The sequence below is a fragment of the Ranitomeya variabilis genome, chromosome 2, assembly GCF_051348905.1.
Source record: "Ranitomeya variabilis isolate aRanVar5 chromosome 2, aRanVar5.hap1, whole genome shotgun sequence".
NCBI classification, from domain to species: Eukaryota; Metazoa; Chordata; class Amphibia; order Anura; family Dendrobatidae; genus Ranitomeya; species Ranitomeya variabilis.
This window is the reverse complement of record NC_135233.1, coordinates 87,334,545-87,353,715: the sequence shown is the minus strand read 5'-3', so window position 1 is coordinate 87,353,715 and position 19,171 is coordinate 87,334,545. Positions and strand designations below refer to the sequence as shown.

Below are 19,171 nucleotides of genomic sequence, written 5' to 3'. Positions count from 1 at the left end.
GCTAAATTGTGTTTTTACCCCATCCCATTCGTGTTTGTCCCTGTCCCCTGTGTGGTATTATCTGCAGTGGTGAGGCTAGCGCCCTTTGCCGGCCAGTGCACTAGCCAGTGTAGTATTAGGTGACAGCAAAGGTCAAGGTTACTGACTGCAGTGGGGGGGGGGAAGGACTCACTTAGGGCATTAGGGGAGTGCAGTTACAGGCTCAGGTTTGAACTCAGGTGGTGACCATCCCCCATTTCCCTATCAGTAGGGACTTCCTCTCCCCATTTCCATTCTGTTGTTAGTGTTTTGCACCATCCGCTGATCGAACCCCCATTGGGTCATGTCACATCGTAACACAATCAGTTGCTAAACATCTCTTAGCAGTGCTGAGCTCAGTTATTGACTGCAGTCTGGTAGACATGATGTCAGTAGCGCTGTAGACAATCAGTGGCTCAGCGTGTCTTAGCATAGCTGAGCTCAGTTATTGGCTGCAGTGCTGTAGACAGCTTGCAGTGCACGAGCTGTGAGCATTCACAAGTATGCAGTCACATAGACTGCAGACATGAAGTTTAAAATCAGGCAACCCCTTTAACACATTGTAATACAGTTCAAAAAAGGAAATGTATGAGCCAGAAAGGCAGCAATATATCAAGTAGTATCGTAATTTCATTCTTTTTTTTTTTTTTTTTTTTTTAATACTCAGAGAATACTCCAAAGATGAATTATAACATAGCATACTACGGTCTCTCTTTTTGCTTATTTTCACACTCAGTTACATGAGTCTCACTTTCCACATAACTTTCCCTGACCAAGCTTCTGGCTTCCATTCAGTAGTCTACATTTTGGAAAGAAATCGGTCTTCTCGAACAAAAGATTTGTCAATTTCTTTTACACTGCAGCAACCTGTAAAAGAAAATAGATATTTTGTTTAAAATGCATGTAATAGTCCCAGGGTATCATATTCCAGAATAATGCCAGTTTGGATTAGAACAACTGATTTAAGGACATTTATATGTACAGTTGTGTTCAAAAGTTTACATACCCCATTTCTTAATACTGTGTATTGCCCCCTCTAACATCAATGACAGCTTGAAGTCTTTTTTGGTAGTTGTGGATGAGGTTCTTAATTTTTTCAGATGGTAAAGCTGCCCACTCTTCTTGGCAAAAAGCTTCCAGTTCCTGTAAATTCCCAGGCTCTCTAGCATGAACTGCATGCTTGAGATCTCCCCAGAGTGGCTCAATGATATTGAGGTCAGGAGACTGAGATGGCCACTCCAGAATCTTCACCTTGTTCTGCTGTAGCCAATGACAGGTGGACTTGGCCTTGTGTTTTGGATCGTTGTCATGTTGAATCCAGTATTTGCTGATAACGTGCTGCATTCATCTTTCCTTCATCTTTGACCAAGTTTTCTATGCCTTTGTAGCTCACACATCCCCAAAACATCAGCATTCCAACTCCGTGCTTTATAGTAGTAATGGTGTTCCTTTCATCATAGGCCTTGTTGACCTATCTCCAAATGTAACGTTTATGGTTGTGGCCAAAAAGTTCAATTTTGGTCTCATCACTCCCAATTACCTTGTTCCAGAAGTTTTGATGCTTCTCTCTGTGGTGTTTTGCGTATTGTAGGTGAGATACTTTGTGGCATTTGCACAGTAATGGCTTTCTTCTGGTGAGTCGACCATGCAGCCCATTTTTCTTCAAGTGCTTCCTTATCTTGAGACAGCCACACCTCTAGTTTTCAGAGAGTCCTGTATTTCAGCTGATGTTATTTATGGGTTTTTCTTTTCATACCAACAATTTTCCTGGCAGTTGTGGACGAAATTTTTGTTGGTCTACCTGACACTGATTTTGTTTTTACAGAGCCCCTGATTTTGCATTTGTTAATCATACTTTGAACGCTGCTGACTGGCACCTTCCTACCTACTTGTATTCCATGTATGTCTGCCCTTCTCTGGGTCGTTAAGCCAGAGCTGTCAATCAGAAATGAGGGTGGTCAAGAAAGAGGAGAAACAAGTAGGTGGGAACATGTAATTAAATGAATTGCCCCACCAATAATAATAATCTTTATTTTTATATAGTGCTAACATATTCCGCAGCACTTTACAGTTTTGCACACATTATCATCGCTGTCCCCAAATTGGGCTCGCAATCTAAATTTCCTAACAGTATGTCTTTGGAATGTGGGAGGAAACCGGAGAACCCGGAGGAAACCCACCAAGATGCACTGAGCGCCTGTACTTGGTTTGAACAGTCATTTTTGCATATAGACTCACTTTAAATTTTGTCGGATAAATTTAGTATTCTTCTTACCGATGCCCTGTCTATATACCAACCCAATTACTGTAAGTGCCCTTTAACAGTAGAAAATTACAGTAAAATGTACGTTTTATTAGTTTTTCGCTGTCTTGTCTTTGAAGAGATTAAAATAACTACAAAGACCTAGATTTCAATGAAGAGATTAAAACTAAGAACAGTAAATAAATAGGTTGAAGTCTGAATTGTTCTACATGTCAGTCATTACCTGAACACTTTTGTCTTGGGTAAAGCCATGCCTTGAAATGTGACAGAGAAGCTTGACACCTGCTATAAATCCTCTTTTAATGAACTGGCCAAATAAAGGGGTTTTATGGGGTATTACACATTAAATGCCTGTTCTAATCGCTGCATGAATGCACTGCCAACTAATTAGGATGAAGCTCCATAAGGAAAAATGCATTTTTGGGCCATATGCAGGCTACAGACAGATGATATATTTAGTGTATATTACATAGCAAGGTAAAATGTGAAAGTTCTGATTATTAGCATGCTTTAAAGGGAATCTGTCAGTAGGATAAACCCACGTATGTCTTTATGGGCAAGTAGGTCATAGAAAGTTAAATAAAATGATAACTTGATATCTTTGATCAAATGTCTTATTCCAGACACATCCAGGTTTTCTTTAATATGTAAATGAGCTGTTAAGATCTTTGGGCAGGACATAGATCTTCCTGAGAATCTTCCTCCAGGGATAGCAGATTATTTTAAGTGAAAACTGGGCGTTACCAGTGTGAGACATGTAAATCAGGAGAGCAGACTGTCAGCCATTACATGTCTCACATTGGGAACACCCCCTTTCATTTAAAATAATCTCATACATACAGAGACCATATGGCTCCATAATACAGAGATATTGGCATTCAATGTGCCGCTATAGAGAGCCTACATGGAGAGCTATATGCAACATGGCATAATACTGCATACTGAATCCAAGAGAGCAAAATTCTGTATTTGCATCTCTATATAACACGAGGATGAGTAGTGTCCAATATAAGTCTTTGGGTGCTGTAATATTGGGTGTCGTATTATGGCTCCATACAATTTGGAAGTTGTACAATGAGGTAGATACTATAGGTATATGTTCATGGCATGGATGTAGCTATCTCATTTGTCAAAATACTGAAAAAAGAAAGTCTGAACAGGATTCTACACTTGTTTTCTTATATTAATCATCATTAACGCTGGATTTGGAAACGTCAGAGTCCATTTTACATGACAGATTTCTGTGTGTAGGAAACAAGTAGCTACAGCTAAATCCCAGCCTTACAAATCCCAGACCTCCAGGCTGCAGACTACGTGAGTATAACTTATGACATCACATGTCTATTTGTTTTCCATGGTTTCACAACTGTGCTCTACTCCATTGCCTCAGGAGATGAGCACAGGCTAAAGCCCCCAATGTTGGACGAACCCATCAATATCAGCGGGTTCAGGTGTCGCTCTAATGTGTTTGGGGCAGCTGGCCAACTGATTGCTGGGTGGGTGAGATGTTAAATCAGATATGTCCGATTTCGGATAGCCAGTCATTTAGTTCTGACAGAGTTAAATCAGCCACCAGACATATCTGTCGGTGTCTTTCTCTTGTAGAACACAAGAGCGTTTAGCCAAATGAGCACTTCTGTGTATGGGTGAGACGGTCTAGATGGCTGTCAGCCTAACTATCAGCCGGTGCATTGTTCGTCTGATAGCCATCTAATGTGTATGGCCGGCTTTACGGTAGCCACATTATCTGGATATGTTGCCACTTGCAGTACAAGGTAAAACTGTAGAAAAATTGGTTTGTATGCCACTCATAATGCATGGAGAAGCTACTGTGTAGGATCTGCATTCATAACCATGTGCCTTGATGTCCAGTTATGCTTTATGCCTCTGCTGATAATGGATGCAGTAAGATAGAGATTTCATGTCTAAGATGCAGTTATTGCAGATAAGTAAATAGAATAGAATAGAAGTGACAGCGCCCCTGCCACCCCTCCAGACCCCCTGATAGGAACAGCATAATATAAAAACTTTACCAAGTATAGAAGAAGGAACAGATCTGAAGCTTAGGGATAGTCACAGAAACTATGGTGTGAAATGATCTTTGCTGCCATGAATAAAATACATTAAAGTGTACCTGTCCTTTCAGGAAAAGCAGAATATCTGTATTTGCCTCTAGCGCCTCCCTCTCCTCTATCCAGAGAACTTTATAAGCACCAACTGTCATCTCCTTCCTCAGTGATGGGAAAATCTGTATTTACTGAGGACAGGTTTTATCCATGATTGAACGAACAGTCCAGAAGGAGTTAGAAGCAAATTTCTCTAATAAGATACATGAGAAAATGTCCTATTTTCATGTGACTATTGTTATATATATATATATATATATATATATATATATATATATATACATATATACATATATACATATACACACACATATATATACACACATATATATATATAACTTACCTGAGAGAGCCATGGCCAGCCGAAATTCATCTCTTAGAATATTAAGTACTTCTTCCACTCCATGTTCTCCCTTGTGTTAATACAAAAGGTGTAAAACAATTCAAATTCTACTGATAATTGTAATATATTCTACATGTCTCCATATCCTATGAATCTACTGTACCTGATACGCCAAGCCCCATAACACAGGTCTTCCTATGAACACTGCCTTGGCACCCAATGCCAAAGCTTTCAGAACATCGGTTCCTTTCCTTACTCCACCATCAAGATATACCTCAACTTTCCCATCCACAGCTTTCACAATTTCCTGAAGCACATCAAGCTGTGGGGTAAATAAATGTGGGGTGAATAAATGATGTTCAGTATCACATATAAATCGGTAACATGAATAAAAGACACAACCATCATTGTACAATATAAGAATGATTCTGCTATGAACTACAGTAATAACATCACTAATAATTAAGAACACATCTTCAGAGAAAGTACACAGGGTCACTGTATAAATATCCAGCCTTTGTGGGTAAAAAAACATCCAGCCTTTGTGGGGGAAATAAGTATTTGATCCCTTGCTGATTTTGTAACTTTGCCCACTGACAAAGACATGAACAGTCTATAATTTTAAGGGTGGGTTAATTTTAACATTGAGAGATAGAATATGAAAAATAAAATCCAGAAAATCATATTGTAAAAATAATATAAATTTCTTTAATTGGTGGCAAAACCCTTGTTGGCAAGCACAGCAGTCAGACTTTTTTGTAGTTGATGATGAGGTTTGCGCACACGTCAGGAGGAATTTTGGTTCACTCCTCTTTGCAGATCATCTCTAAATCATTAAGATTTTGAGGCTGTTGCTTGGCAACTTGGAGCTTCAACTCCCTCCACAAGTTTTCTATGGGAATAAGGTCTGGAGACTGGCTAGGCCACTGCATGACCTTAACCCCTTTCTGACCTCGGCCGGGATAGTACGTCCGAGATCAGATCCCCCGCTTTGATGCAGGGCTCCGGCGCTTAGCCCGCATCAAAGCCGGGACACATCAGCTGTTTTGAACAGCTGACATGTGCCCGCAATAGCGGCGGGTGAAATCGCGATTCACCCGCCGCTATTAACTAGTTAAATGCCGCTGTCAAACGCTAACAGTGGCATTTAATCGGCGCTTTCGGCCATCCGGCCGGAAATGAGCGCATCGCCGACCCCCGTCACATGATCGGGGGTCAGCGATGCATCAGAAGGGTAACCATAGAGGTCCTTGAGACCTCTATGGTTACTGATCTTGGCTAGCTGTGAGCGCCACCCTGTGGTCGGCGCTCATAGCAAGACTGTTATTAAGCTACATAGCAGAGCAGATTGAGTTGTGCCAGCTTCTAGCCTCCCATGGCGGCTATTGAAGCATGGCAAAAGTAAAAAAAAAAAGTTAAAAAAAATGTGAAAAAAATAAAAAAATATAAAAGTTTAAATCACCCCCCTTTCACCTCATTCAAAATAAATCAATAAAAAAAAAATCAAACCTACACATATTTGGTATCGCCACGTTCAGAATCGCCTGATCTATCAATAAAAAAAGGATTAACCTGATCGCTAAACGGCGTAGTGAGAAAAAAATTAGAAACGCCAGAATTAAGTTTTTTTGGTCGCCACGACATTGCATTAAAATGCAATAATGGGCGATCAAAAGAACGTATCTGCACCAAAATGGTATCATTAAAAACGCCAGCTTGGCACGCAAAAAATAAGCCTTCAACCGACCCCAGATCATGAAAAATGGAGACGCTACAGGTATCGTAAAATGGCGCAATTTTTTTTTTTTTTTAGGAAAGTTTGGAATATTTTTTCACCACTTAGATAAAAGAGAACCTAGACATGTTTGGTGTCTATGAACTCGTACTGACCTGGAGAATCATAATGGCAGGCTAGTTTTAGCATTTAGTGAACCTAGTAAAAAAGCCAAACAAAAAACAAGTGTGGGATTGCACTTTTTTTGCAATTTCACCACACTTGGAATTTTTTTCCCGTTTTCTAGTACACAACAAGCTAAAACCAATGATGTCGTTCAAAATTACAACTTGTTTTGCAAAAAATAAGCCCTCACATGGCCATATTGACGGAAAAATAAAAAAGTTATGGCTCTGGGAATGAGGGAAGTGAAAAACGAACACGGAAAAACGGAAAATCCCAAGGTCATGAAGGGGTTAATGTGCTTCTTTTTGAGCCACTCCTTTGTTGCCTTGCCTGTATTTGTTGGGTCATAGTCTTGCTGGAAGACCCAGCCACGACCCATTTTTAATGTCGTGGCGGAGGGAAGGAGGCTGTCACTCAGGATTTTACGGTACATAGCTCCATCCATTCTCCCATTGATGCAATGAAGTAATCTTGTGCCCTTAGCAGAGAAACACCCCCAAAACATAATTTTCCACCTCTATGCTTGACAGTGGAGATGATGTTCTTTGGGTCATAGGCAGCAATTTTCTTCCTCCAAAGACAGTGAGTTGAGTTAATGCCAAAGAGCTAAATTTTTGTCTCTTCTGACTACAGCACCTTCTCCCAATCACTCACAGAATCATCCAGGTGTTCATTGGCAAACTTCAGACGGGCCTACACATGTGACTTCTTGAGCAGAGGGACCTTGCAGACACTGCTGGATTTTAAACCTTTATGACGTAATGTGCTACCAACGGTTTTCTTGGTGACTGTGGTCCCAGCTGCCTATAGGTCATTAACAAGTCCCCCCTCCGTAGTTTTAGGCTGATTTCTCACCTTCGTCATGATCAAGGATACCCCACAAGGTGAGATTTTGCATGGTGCCCTAGATCGATGTTGATTGACAGTCGTTTTGTATTTCTTCCATTTTCTTACTATTGCACCAACAGTTGTCTCCTTCTCACCCAGCGCCTTACTTATGGTTTTGTAGCCCATTCCAGCTTTGTGCAGGTCTATGATCTTATCCCTGACATCCTTAGAAAGCTCTTTGACCTTGCCCATGTTGTAGAGGTTAGAGTCTGACTGATTAATTGAGTCTGTGGACAGGAGTCTTTTATAAAAGGTGACTATATAAGACAGCTTTCTTTAATTCAGGTAATGAGTTAATTAGGAACTTCTAACCGGTCTGTAGGAGCCAGAACGCTTAATGGTTGGTAGGGGATCAAATACTTATTTCTCACTGCAAAATGCAATTAAATTTATATAATTTACACAATGTGATTTTCTGGATTTTATTTTTGATATTCTATCTCTCAACATTAAAATTAACCTACCCTTAAAATTACAGACTGTTCATGTCATTGTCACTAGGTAAACTTACAAAAAAAGCAAGGGATCAAATACTTATTTCCCCCACTGTATATCCTGGTATTAAGATGGTATCCAATGAGGTGTACAAAGATGAGAATGAGATTAAACTAAATTTGCCATTTTTTGGTGTTCTGTGATTCCCTGTAGTACTGCGTTAAAGATGTTGGTGAACTTTTTTGAACTTTTTTACACATAAACATATTCTACGTAGATACCTCGAACCCTGTGTTCTACCCATGAATGAGCATTTGCATATCAGGTCTCTGTACTATGTCAATATCCAGGATTACCTCAATACATTTTTCTGATACATTTAGGGACAATATGAGTAAAATAACTGTTTTCTTTATTGATTTTTTATAAAGTGAATACACTTGAACCATTTGTAATTTAAATTTTAACAAGTCTGAATTTTTTTTTCAGATTTTTTTGCCATATATTTTTTAAGCCATCTTCATTGCGGTCTGAAAACAGAGACAAATTGTGAGATTTTGCCTGCCTTTGCCCACCACTAAGGAGTAGTATTTCTGGACTGCCCATGGACGTTAAATGCGTGGGCAGTCCATGCTTTATTCTGTAGTGACATTCTTAAGTTTCAATGCAGAGTGGACAACTTACTGCAGATTGTGAAGCCACAAGGACAGGGAGCCGGATGTCAGACACAGCCAACTGCCCAAGGAGAAGGCAGACATGAACTTTTACTATTTTGCCTTTCTGATCACTGTGCACACAATTCGGAATGAGCACTGTGTACTGACAATGCTTCCTCCAACAGATCCCAGTGATCATGTGTAGGGAGGGACCAGAAGCTGCTGGGTCATAGTGGGCCCAGTCAACTCTGCTAAATAGCCCCTGTAAATGGGATTAATATACTAGCTCTTTGGTACAAGTGTAATCAGAAATAAAAATAACATATTTACATGTTCAAATCCCCCAGAGGTCATGAAGACATTATGGGAATCATAATGTGAAAATAAGAAATAAATAAAAAGAGAAGAAAAGGAAAATATAACGAATGAATAAAAACACTCCCTGTCCAAATGGCTACTTATAGCCCCGAAACTGTTGTAAAAAAGTATGTCCTATAAATAAAAATAATTTCTACTTAATGCGGAACACAATTTTAAATTTTTTTGTAGCAGTCTTTTGTGGTCATAAAAAAAAAAACGCTAAAAAAAGGTGAAAAATAGACATTCCATTTTTCTTCCTTATATTTTTAATTAATTAGCAAAATAAAAGGAATATAAAAAATGTCAAAAAAAATTAGGCCTCAGATATTGGAAAAAAAGAGGCAAAAAGTTATTTGGATATCGAAAAGGGAACATTTTTTTAGATTCATTAAAAGCACAGATATTATAGCGATAACACCTGAAAATGTACTTGGTCGAGAATGGGTGAAGATGGTCTGGTCCTGATCTAGTTAATAAACAGTATACAGTAAGCTCATAAGCGCCCTCTAGTGATGGATACATATAATTTTCTAATGTAACTCTATGGACAAAATTCATCATGTCTTTTATATAAGAAAACTAGTGTGGTATATACAAGTTGCAAGTTTTTGAACCTATGCATGTCTGAGCAAAAATGTGACTTTTTTGTGATATTTTTAGGTCAGCGCTAACACTTTTCTTAAAGTGAGCAGTATTTATTGCAATGGGGCATGGCCAGGTGCAGCCCGACAGCATCACTATAGCAAAAATGGACTACATTTCACTGCATGAGTTAATTTCAAACTGTGTTGATCTACAGCCCCAAAAGATGTGCAAAATTCATTAAGAGGCTGGCAGCTCTTGAAATTAGTGTATGTTACTCTAGCAGACTTTTTTTCACAACTGTTATAAGAAAAGCCAGCCTTAATGAATCGGCCTTATGTATCTTCTTCTCCTTCCCAATACCTGACCTGGCTTGTCTTGCTATCCCAACAAGAAGGCCATCCACTGCAAACCCGCTCTATCAGCCAGCAGCTACTCTGTGGACACAACCAAAGCTATGTTCCCATATAGGGGTGAAATGGCGAAAACGAAAGCGTTCTCTGGAATTTGTTCATTGGAGTAACTGGTGTTAAGACTGTTCATGGAAGAGTTTCAAGTATCAGAGGACAGTCCCATAATACAGCTTTGTATCTAAAAAACATATGCAAACATATTCCTCAAAGACTACTAAACTGTGTTCAATATGTGGAAATTTGCTCTAAGGTTCACACAGACTACTGAGCCACTTTTTCTACTTTAACGAAAAACCATGGGTGATTGAAAAATTTGTGGTACCAACAAGAAAGTTGCTGTTTTTCTCTTCTACAGGCAAATGCATTTTACTTAGTTGTTCAGTGGACCAAGTTGGACTCAGACTACTGCCCTGATTGGAGTTTTGTCTGTCCTGCCCGAGCTCAGCCAACTTCTCAAAAAGTTGATGGAGCTGGCATCAAAATGTAAAAAGTTGCAATTTTTCACAACTTTGAGTTGCTCAACAATATTGCAATATTAAAATGTTTTGTTTTGCTTTCGTATTGTACAATTAATAGCATCACAATGGCTGCAGATACAGTTCCATAAAACAGAAACCACTGCTGGCGCATTTTAAGTCAATTATGGCCCTAAGTCGAAGCATTTGGATACTGGTGCTTTTTTCTTCTCCTATCTATACCAAGTGCAAGCAGTTTTATGCCAGAATTCTGGTGGAAACCGTTTGATGAATCGGCCCCTATTTGTACACCATGTTCTCAATGTATCAGCAGAAAGGGTCAAAGAGGTTCTATAACTTCCCTAAACTTGAACTCTGGATCTTGAAATTTGCTTAAAGTAGACAGAAGAATAGTTATACAGCTGCAGAATTATGTGCTACCTTTCTGATATACAAAGGGATAATTATGTGCACTCAGGTCAGGGACAGGGCGGTGCTGGTAAAACAGATCGTGTGGTCCCGTAACTCATATAGGAAAAAATTACCGCACTTTCAAAACTGGTATGATGCATATAGGTATATGCCAGGTTTATTCAAATGAACAAAAGTAGGTTGCCACATAGAAAAATTGTTGAAAGAAACCCAACTTTTCAACCCTCCTGGGTCTTATTCATGGGGTTACTTTGATCCTTAGGTACAAATACATAAAGAGTGGCAATGGTAGAGGGTGGGCGAACGATCCTTTTTAGAGCATATCCGGTCACTTGCTGTAGGGCCAGTAATGTGGTGTTCCAGGATAAGCGGTGCTCCCGCACCGTTAGCAGGGCGCGGGAGCGCAGCTTATCCTGGAACACCACATTACAGGCCCTTCTTAACTGTGATGGCTATTCCACTTCAAGCCTCATCCACCCGGGACACACAGGCCTTACTGGCCCTACAGCAAGTGACAGGATATGCTCTAAAAGGGATCGTTCGCCCACCCTCTACCATTGCCACTCTTATGTATTTGTACCTAAGGATCAAAGTAACCCCATGAATAAGACCCAGGAGGGTCAAAACGTTGAGTTTCTTTCGACAATTTTTCTATGTGGCAACCTACTTTTGTTCATTTGAATAAACCTGGCATATACCTATTTGCATCATACCAGTGTGCGGTAATTTTTTCCTACCTTTCTGATATAAACAGCTTTGCATGCTGCAGCCCTGTTGAGTATCTAGACCCTTTGAGTTGCGGTTCATTATAAATTAACCATGCACTTACTGTGGCTGGGACCCCATCCAACTGACGCGCCCCATGATTGGACACCAAGATGCCGCTTACGCCACACTTCACAGCTTCTTTTGCATCCTCCGCTTAAAGGAAAGATACAATCAGTACTATTACATGTACAGCCATAGAAGTCCATCATTTAATAGTCTCCCGTGTTGCTTCCATTGTTTTGTTACTTCCATTTTTCCTTCTTTTCTTCCAAAGGTCATAACTTTTAAAATTTTCCATCCACAAAGCCATATAGGTTACATGAGAGCTTTGTACGTGAGAAATATATTTATATGTTTCTCGCGAGACAAGTTTTAGTTCTAAATGACACCATTCATATAATGTACTAACAAAAAAGAAAAAGTATGGTGAAATGATGAAAAAAAATTGCAATTCCACTATAAATTTTTGGGTCTTATTTTTACGGTGTTTGTTGTGCAGTAAAAATTACCTTGTGATGTGAGTCTGCTGGTCAGTATGATGCCAAATGTATGAAGATTTTTTTATTTGACAGCTTTTAAATGTTTTGGGGGTTGGGGTACACATGATTTTGACAGCTTTTTGTTACCCATTTTGGAGGTAAGGTGAGTGAAAAACAGCAATTTAGGAATTTTATTTTTTTTTTTTCATTCTGTTTTTACAGTATTGGATAAACAGTTTTATAGTTTGATTGACTTTTATGAATTATTTTACTTTAAAAATAGTTAGGTACTACCTGTCGGTGACTTCTTAACCCTATAGAAAAAGAGATCTTAAATCACAGATAACCCCTTTAATTGACTGATATTAGATACTTGGTTTGAGTGTTGGCCAGTCAAAACTGACATGAGCATATATGTATGTATTAAGGCTTAGTCCTTAACCCCTTCAGCCATGGCCATTTTCCTTTTTTTTTTGTTTTTGGTTTTTCCTTCCCTTCTTTAAAGAGCCATAACTTTTTTTTTAAATTTCCATCAATACAGCTGTATAAGGACTTGTTTTTTGTGGGATGAGTTGTACTTTTGAAAAACATAATTGATTTTACCACATGTATTGGAAAACTGGAAAAAAATTTCAAGTGTGGTTAAATAGCAAAAAAAGTTTTGTGTTTTTTTTTCTTCCCATTTACCATGTTTACTGTATGGTAAAACTGACCTGGCAATATGATTCCCCAAGTCAGTACAAGTACGCAGATACCAAAACAAATATAGTTTAGTTTTTATTTAACCCCTTTCTGACATTAGACGTACTATCCCGTCGAGGTGGGGTGGGCCCGTATGACCACCGACGGGTTAGTACGTCATATGCGATCGGCTGCGCTCACGGTGGGGGAGCGCGGCCGATCGCGGCCGGGTGTCAGCTGACTATCGCAGCTGACATCCGGCACTATGTGCCAGGAGCGGTCACGGACCGTTCCCGGCACATTAACCCCGGCACACTGCGATCAAACATGATCGCAGTGTTCCGGCGGTATAGGGAAGCATTGCGCAGGGAGGGGGCTCCCTGCGTGCTTCCCTGAGACCCCCGGAGCAACGCGATGTAATCGCATTGCTCCGAGGGTCTCTTACCTCCTCCTCCCTGCAGCAGGCCCGGATCCAAGATGGCCGTGGCATCCGGGTCCTGCAGGGAGGTGGCTTCACAGCGCCTGCTCAGAGCATGCGCCGGGAAGCCTGGAGCTGTGCACGTCAGATCGCCGATCTGACACAGTGCACAGCAAAGTGCCAGATCAGCAATCTTACACTATAACATGAAGCCCCCCCCCCCCGGGGCAATGTTATAGTGTAAAAAAAAAAATATTCACATGTGTAAAAAAAATTTAAAAAAAATCCCCCAAAAAATTCAAAAAAACAAAAATATATATATTGTTCCTATAAATACATTTCTTTATCTAAATAAAAAAAAACAATAAAAGTACACATATTTAGTATCGCCGCATCCATAACGACCCGACCTATAAAACTGTCCCACTAGTTAACCCCTTCAGTGAACACCGTAAAAAAAAAAAAAACGAGGCAAAAAACAACGCTTTATTATCATACCTCCAAATAAAAAGTGGAATAATACGCGATCAAAAAGACGGATGTAAGTAACCATGGTACCGCTGAAAACGTCATCTTGTCCCGCAAAAAACAAGCCACTATACATTGTCATCAAAGAAAAAATAAAAAAGTTATAGTCCTCAGAATAAAGCGATGCAAAAATAATTATTTTTTTCTATAAAATAGTTTTTATCGTATAAAAGCACCAAAACATTAAAAAAATGTTATAAATGAGGTATCGCTGTAATCATACTGACCCGAAGAATAAAACTGCTTTATCCATTTTACCAAACGCGGAACGGTATAAACACCTCCCCCAAAAGAAATTCATGAATAGCTGGTTTTTGGTCATTCTGCCTCACAAAAATCAGAATAAAAAGCGATCAAAAACTGTCACATTCCTGAAAATTGTACCAATAAAAACGTCAACTCGTCCCGCAAAAAACAAGACCTCACATGACTCTGTAGACCAAAATATGGAAAAATTATAGCTCTCATAAAGTGGTAATGCAAAAAATATTTTTTGCAATAAAAAGCGTCTTTCAGTGTGTGACGGCTGCCAATCATAAAAATCTGCTAAAAAACCCACTATAAAAGTAAATCAAACCCCCCTTCATCACCCCCTTAGTTAGCGAAAAAGTAAAAAATTACAAAAATGTATTTATTTCCATTTTCCCATTAGGGTTAGGGCTAGGGTTAGGGTTAGGGTTAGGGCTAGGGCTAGGATTGGGGCTAGGGTTAAGGCTACAGTTAGGGTGGGGGCTAAAGTTAGGATTTGGATTACATTCACGGTTGGGAATAGGGTTGGAATTAGGTTAGGGGTGTGTCAGGGTTAGGGGTGTGGTTAGGGTTACCGTTGGGATTAGGGTTAGGGATATGTTTGGATTAGGGTTTAAGTTATAATTGGGGGGTTTCCACTGTTTAGGCACATCAGGGGCTCCCCAAATGCGACATGACGTCCGATCTCAATTCCAGCCAATTCTGCGTTGAAAAAGTAAAACCGTGCTCCTTCCCTTCCGAGCTCTCCCGTGTGCCCAAACAGGGGTTTATCCCAACATATGGGGTATCAGCGTATTCAGGACACATTGGACAACAACTTTTGAGGTCCAATTTCTCCTTTTACCCTTGGGAAAATACAAAACTGGGGGCTAAAAAATAATTTTTGTGGAAAAAAAAAAAGATTTTTATTTTCACTGCTCTGCGTTATAAACTGTAGTGAAACACTTGGGGGTTCAAAGTTCTCACAACACATCTAGATAAGTTCCTTGGGGGGTCTAGTTTCCAATATGGGGTCACTTGTGGGAGGTTTCTACTGTTTAGGTACATTAGGGGCTCTGCAAACGCAATGTGACCTCTGCAGACCAATCCATCTAAGTCTGCATTCCAAATGACGCTCCTTCCCTTCCGAGCTATGCCATGCACTCAAACATTGGTTCCCACCACATATGGGGTATCAGCGTACTCAGGACAAATTGGACAACAACTTTTGGGGTCTAATTTCAACTGTTACCCTTGAAAAAATACAAAACTGGGGGCTAAAAAATAATTTTTGTGGAAAAATATGATTTTTTTATTTTTACGGCTCTGAATTATAAACTTCTGTGAATCACTTAATGGGTCAAAGTGCTCACCACACATCTAGATAAGTTCCTTAGGGGGTCTACTTTCCAAAATGGTGTCACTTGTGGGGGGTTTCAATGTTTAGGCACATCAGTGGCTCTCCAAACGCAACATGGCATCCCATCTCAATTCCTGTCAATTTTGCATTGAAAAGTCAAACGGCGCTCCTTCCCTTCCGAGCTCTCCCATGCGCCCAAACAGTGGTTTACCCCCACATATGGGGTATCAGCGTACTCAGAATAAATTATACAACAACTTTTGGGGTCCATTTTCTCCTGTTACCCTTGGTAAAATAAAACAAATTGGAGCTGAAGTTAATTTTTTGTGAAAAAAAGTTAAATGTTCATTTTTATTTAAACATTCCAAAAATTCCTGTGAAACACCTGAAGGGTTAATAAACTTCTTGAATGTGGTTTTGAGCACCTTGAGGGGTGCAGTTTTTAGAATGGTGTCACACTTGGTTATTTTCTATCATATAGACCCCTCAAAATTACTTCAAATGAGATGTGGTCCCTAAAAAAAAAATGGCGTTGTAAAAATGAGAAATTTTAATAATTGCTTTTAACCCTTACAACTCCCTAACAAAAAAAAATTTGGGTTCCAAAATTGTGCAGATGTAAAGTAGACATGTGGGAAATGTTACTTATTAAGTATTTTGTATGACATATCTCTGTGATTTAATTGCATAAAAATTCAAATTTGGAAAATTGCGAAATTTTCTAAATTTTCGCCAAATTTCCATTTTTTTCACAAATAAACGCAGGTAATATCAAATAATTTTTTACCACTATCATGACGTACAATATGTCACGAGAAAATGTCAGAATCACCGGGATCCGTTGAAGCATTCCAGAGTTATAACCTCATAAAGGGACAGTGGTCAGAATTGTAAAAATTGGCCCGGTCATTAACGTGCAAACCACCCTTGGGGGTAAAGGGGTTAAGTGGGGGAAGAAAATTCTGAAGGTTATATGACAAAAAAGTTTTTGCATTTGCTGCTATTTTTTCATGATCTGAGGCGGAGTGAGGGCTTATTTTTTGTGCCCTGAGCTTATTTTTTATTGATACTATTTGTGGTAGATACGATGTTTTGATGGCCACTTATTGCAATGTTGCGGCAGCAAAACCTTAATTCTGGCGGTTCGATTTTTTTTCTCACTACGCCATTTACAGATAAGATTAATTTATTTTATATTTTGATAGATCGGACATTTCTAAACTCAGAGATACCAAATATGTGTATTTTTTATTGTTTTATTTTCAATGGGGTGATTTGAACTTGTTTGTTTTTTTCATATTTTTTAAAACTTTTTTTCACTTTTTACTTTACTTAATAGTCCCTTCAGGAGACTTGAGGCTGTGATCATCCGATCACCTGTACTAAACATAGCAGAGCTTCAGCAGAGTTTGACAGCGGGATCTAACTGGCTAACAGCCGAGAGTGGAGCTCTGATCTACTGGCGGTTGTTAAATCAGCTGTCATTTGCGGGGAAAGATGTGGGTTCAGCGCCGGAGACGACATCAAAGTCAGGGACACGACATATGATGTAAATACTGTATATGTAATTTGTCGTGACGGGGTTAAAGTAGGCAAGTTAGTTTTTGTTGACTCAGCTGCATAATGTATGGCTGCTAGCCAGCCTGAGTACATGTGGGGGTTGCCTGGTTGCTAGGGAATCCCCACATGTATTCAAGCTGTCTATCAGCTGTAAATCATTTAGCTGAGGCAACGAAAACTATATCTCCGAGCACTCACAATACTCGGGGACCACCCGAGCGTGCTCGGGAAAACCCGAGCAAAGAGTATACTCGCTCATCACTAGTAGTCACTTTATTTTTACATTCAAATGGATACATACAGGTATATGCCCCTATATTTGGGGTGCAATTACATCACCATATTTTACAGTCTGTGAGCGCCACAATTCCTGGCCCCCTCTTGAATTTCTGGACCTGAGCTAATGGCCTCATAGGCTTATATCACACAGTCAACTCACATTAGGAGTCAGGGTCTGCCGGGTATTAAAATTGTTTAATATGGTTGTACAGCATGACTATACTATACTATATAAATAAATATATTTCAAAGCTTCTCCTTTCCATTGCAATTGTAATCAGGGTCAGTGCACAGATGTCATCCGTTCATGGATCCATGGACTATGATGCTCATGATGGACCCATAGACTTGTATTCGTTGACTATAATAACTACAATTGTATCCGTGAAAAACACAGAACGCGTTCGTGCTACAAGGATGTCTGAATGAAACCCAAGTTTTACAGCTGAAAGGTGAAATGATGTAACATGAATTAATCAGATGTTTAAATATATACGTAAAAAAAAAAAAAATAGTGACATAAACCTGGTTCCTCTATCATTGACATGTTTGTGCGGGAGATAGGCATACAGGTAGGACTAGTGTAAGAATTCTATCACCTGTATGCCCATATTAATAGGTCGTATATGTCCCAGGGAGTGACAGATTGCCTTTAGGAATTGGTGTCACAATCAATGGACATGGTATTCTGTGTAGTGTTTCAGCACGTTGAGTTTTGCCACCTATGGGGTGGTCATAGATTCTCACTGGTGCCATCCGGTAACACGGTCTAAAGGGCTTGTTTGTCATGGTTCCCAATGGCAGGGACATAGGCAAAAACAGGACTAGCTCTAGGAAGATGGAATCTAAGCTGACCGCGATGCTGAACCTCACGCACAACTACCAGTAGCCGGGGAACGTGCCTGCGTTTTATCCCTAGACGTCTCGCACCAGCCAGAGATCTAGCTACCCCTAATAGAGGAAACACAGACCTGGCTTGCCTCCAGAGAAAACCCCAAAGTGATAGTAGCCCCCAACATATAATGACGGTTAGTTAAGAAGAAAACACATACGTAGTATGAATACAGGTTCAGCAAAGAGAGGCCCACTAACTAGATAGCAGAAAATACAAAAGTGGACTTCGCGGTCAACTCAAAACCCTACAAAATACCATCCTGAAATGACTTTAAACTCCGGTATCAACTCATGACACCGGAGTGGTCATTTCAGTTCGCTAGAGCTTCCAGCAGCAAGATTCATATAAATGCACGCTGGACAAAAGGTACAAATGATCCAAATGAATGCTGGACAAAACTTTCACCAAAGGTACAGATGATCCAACTTATCTGAATCAGCAGACTTGGAGCAGGTAGCAAGTAACAGAGGAGCTCTGGTAACATTGATAGCCGGCAAGTAAATGACTGAGAAGCCAGACTATATAGGAGACTCCCATTTCCTGATGGGAACAGGTGCACTGGAGATAAAAGACAGAAGTCAACCAGTACCACCAGTAGCCACCAGAGGGAGCCCACAAACAGAATTCACAACAGTACCCCCCCCTTGAGGAGGGGGCACCGAACCCTCATGAGAACCACCAGGGCGATCTGGATGAGCCCTATGAAAGGCGCGAACCAAATCAGAGGCATGAACATCAGAGGCAGTCACCCAAGAATTATCCTCCTGACCGTATCCCTTCCATTTAACCAAATATTGAAGTCTCCGTCTGGAAATGCGAGAGTCCAAAATCTTCTCCACAACATACTCCAATTCACCCTGCACCAGCACAGGAGCAGGAGGCTCAACAGAAGGAACAACCGGTACCTCGTACCTCCGCAACAAAGACCGATGGAAGACATTATGAATAGTGAAAGATGCTGGTAGGTCCAAACGAAACGATACAGGATTAAGAATCTCCAAAATCTTATAAGGACCTATGAACCGAGGTTTAAACTTAGGAGAAGAGACCTTCATAGGGACAAAACGAGAAGATAACCACACCAAGTCCCCAACGTGAAGACAA

The 19,171-nt window shown here is 40.0% G+C and overlaps 1 protein-coding gene across 1 annotated transcript in view; it reads right to left on the bottom strand.

Moving 5' to 3' along the window:
- Positions 1-675: 675 nt before the first annotated feature.
- HAO1 (hydroxyacid oxidase 1) overlaps positions 676-19,171 on the bottom strand; it is a 36,373-nt gene continuing 17,877 nt past the window's right edge. Inside the window, exons 5-8 of the mRNA XM_077282636.1 lie at positions 11,701-11,792; positions 4,914-5,072; positions 4,751-4,820; positions 676-885 (exon numbers count right to left, since the gene is read on the bottom strand). Of these exons, the coding sequence (XP_077138751.1) occupies positions 818-885; positions 4,751-4,820; positions 4,914-5,072; positions 11,701-11,792 (389 nt within the window). The 3' untranslated portion in view covers positions 676-817. The remainder of the gene's footprint in view (positions 886-4,750; positions 4,821-4,913; positions 5,073-11,700; positions 11,793-19,171) is intronic.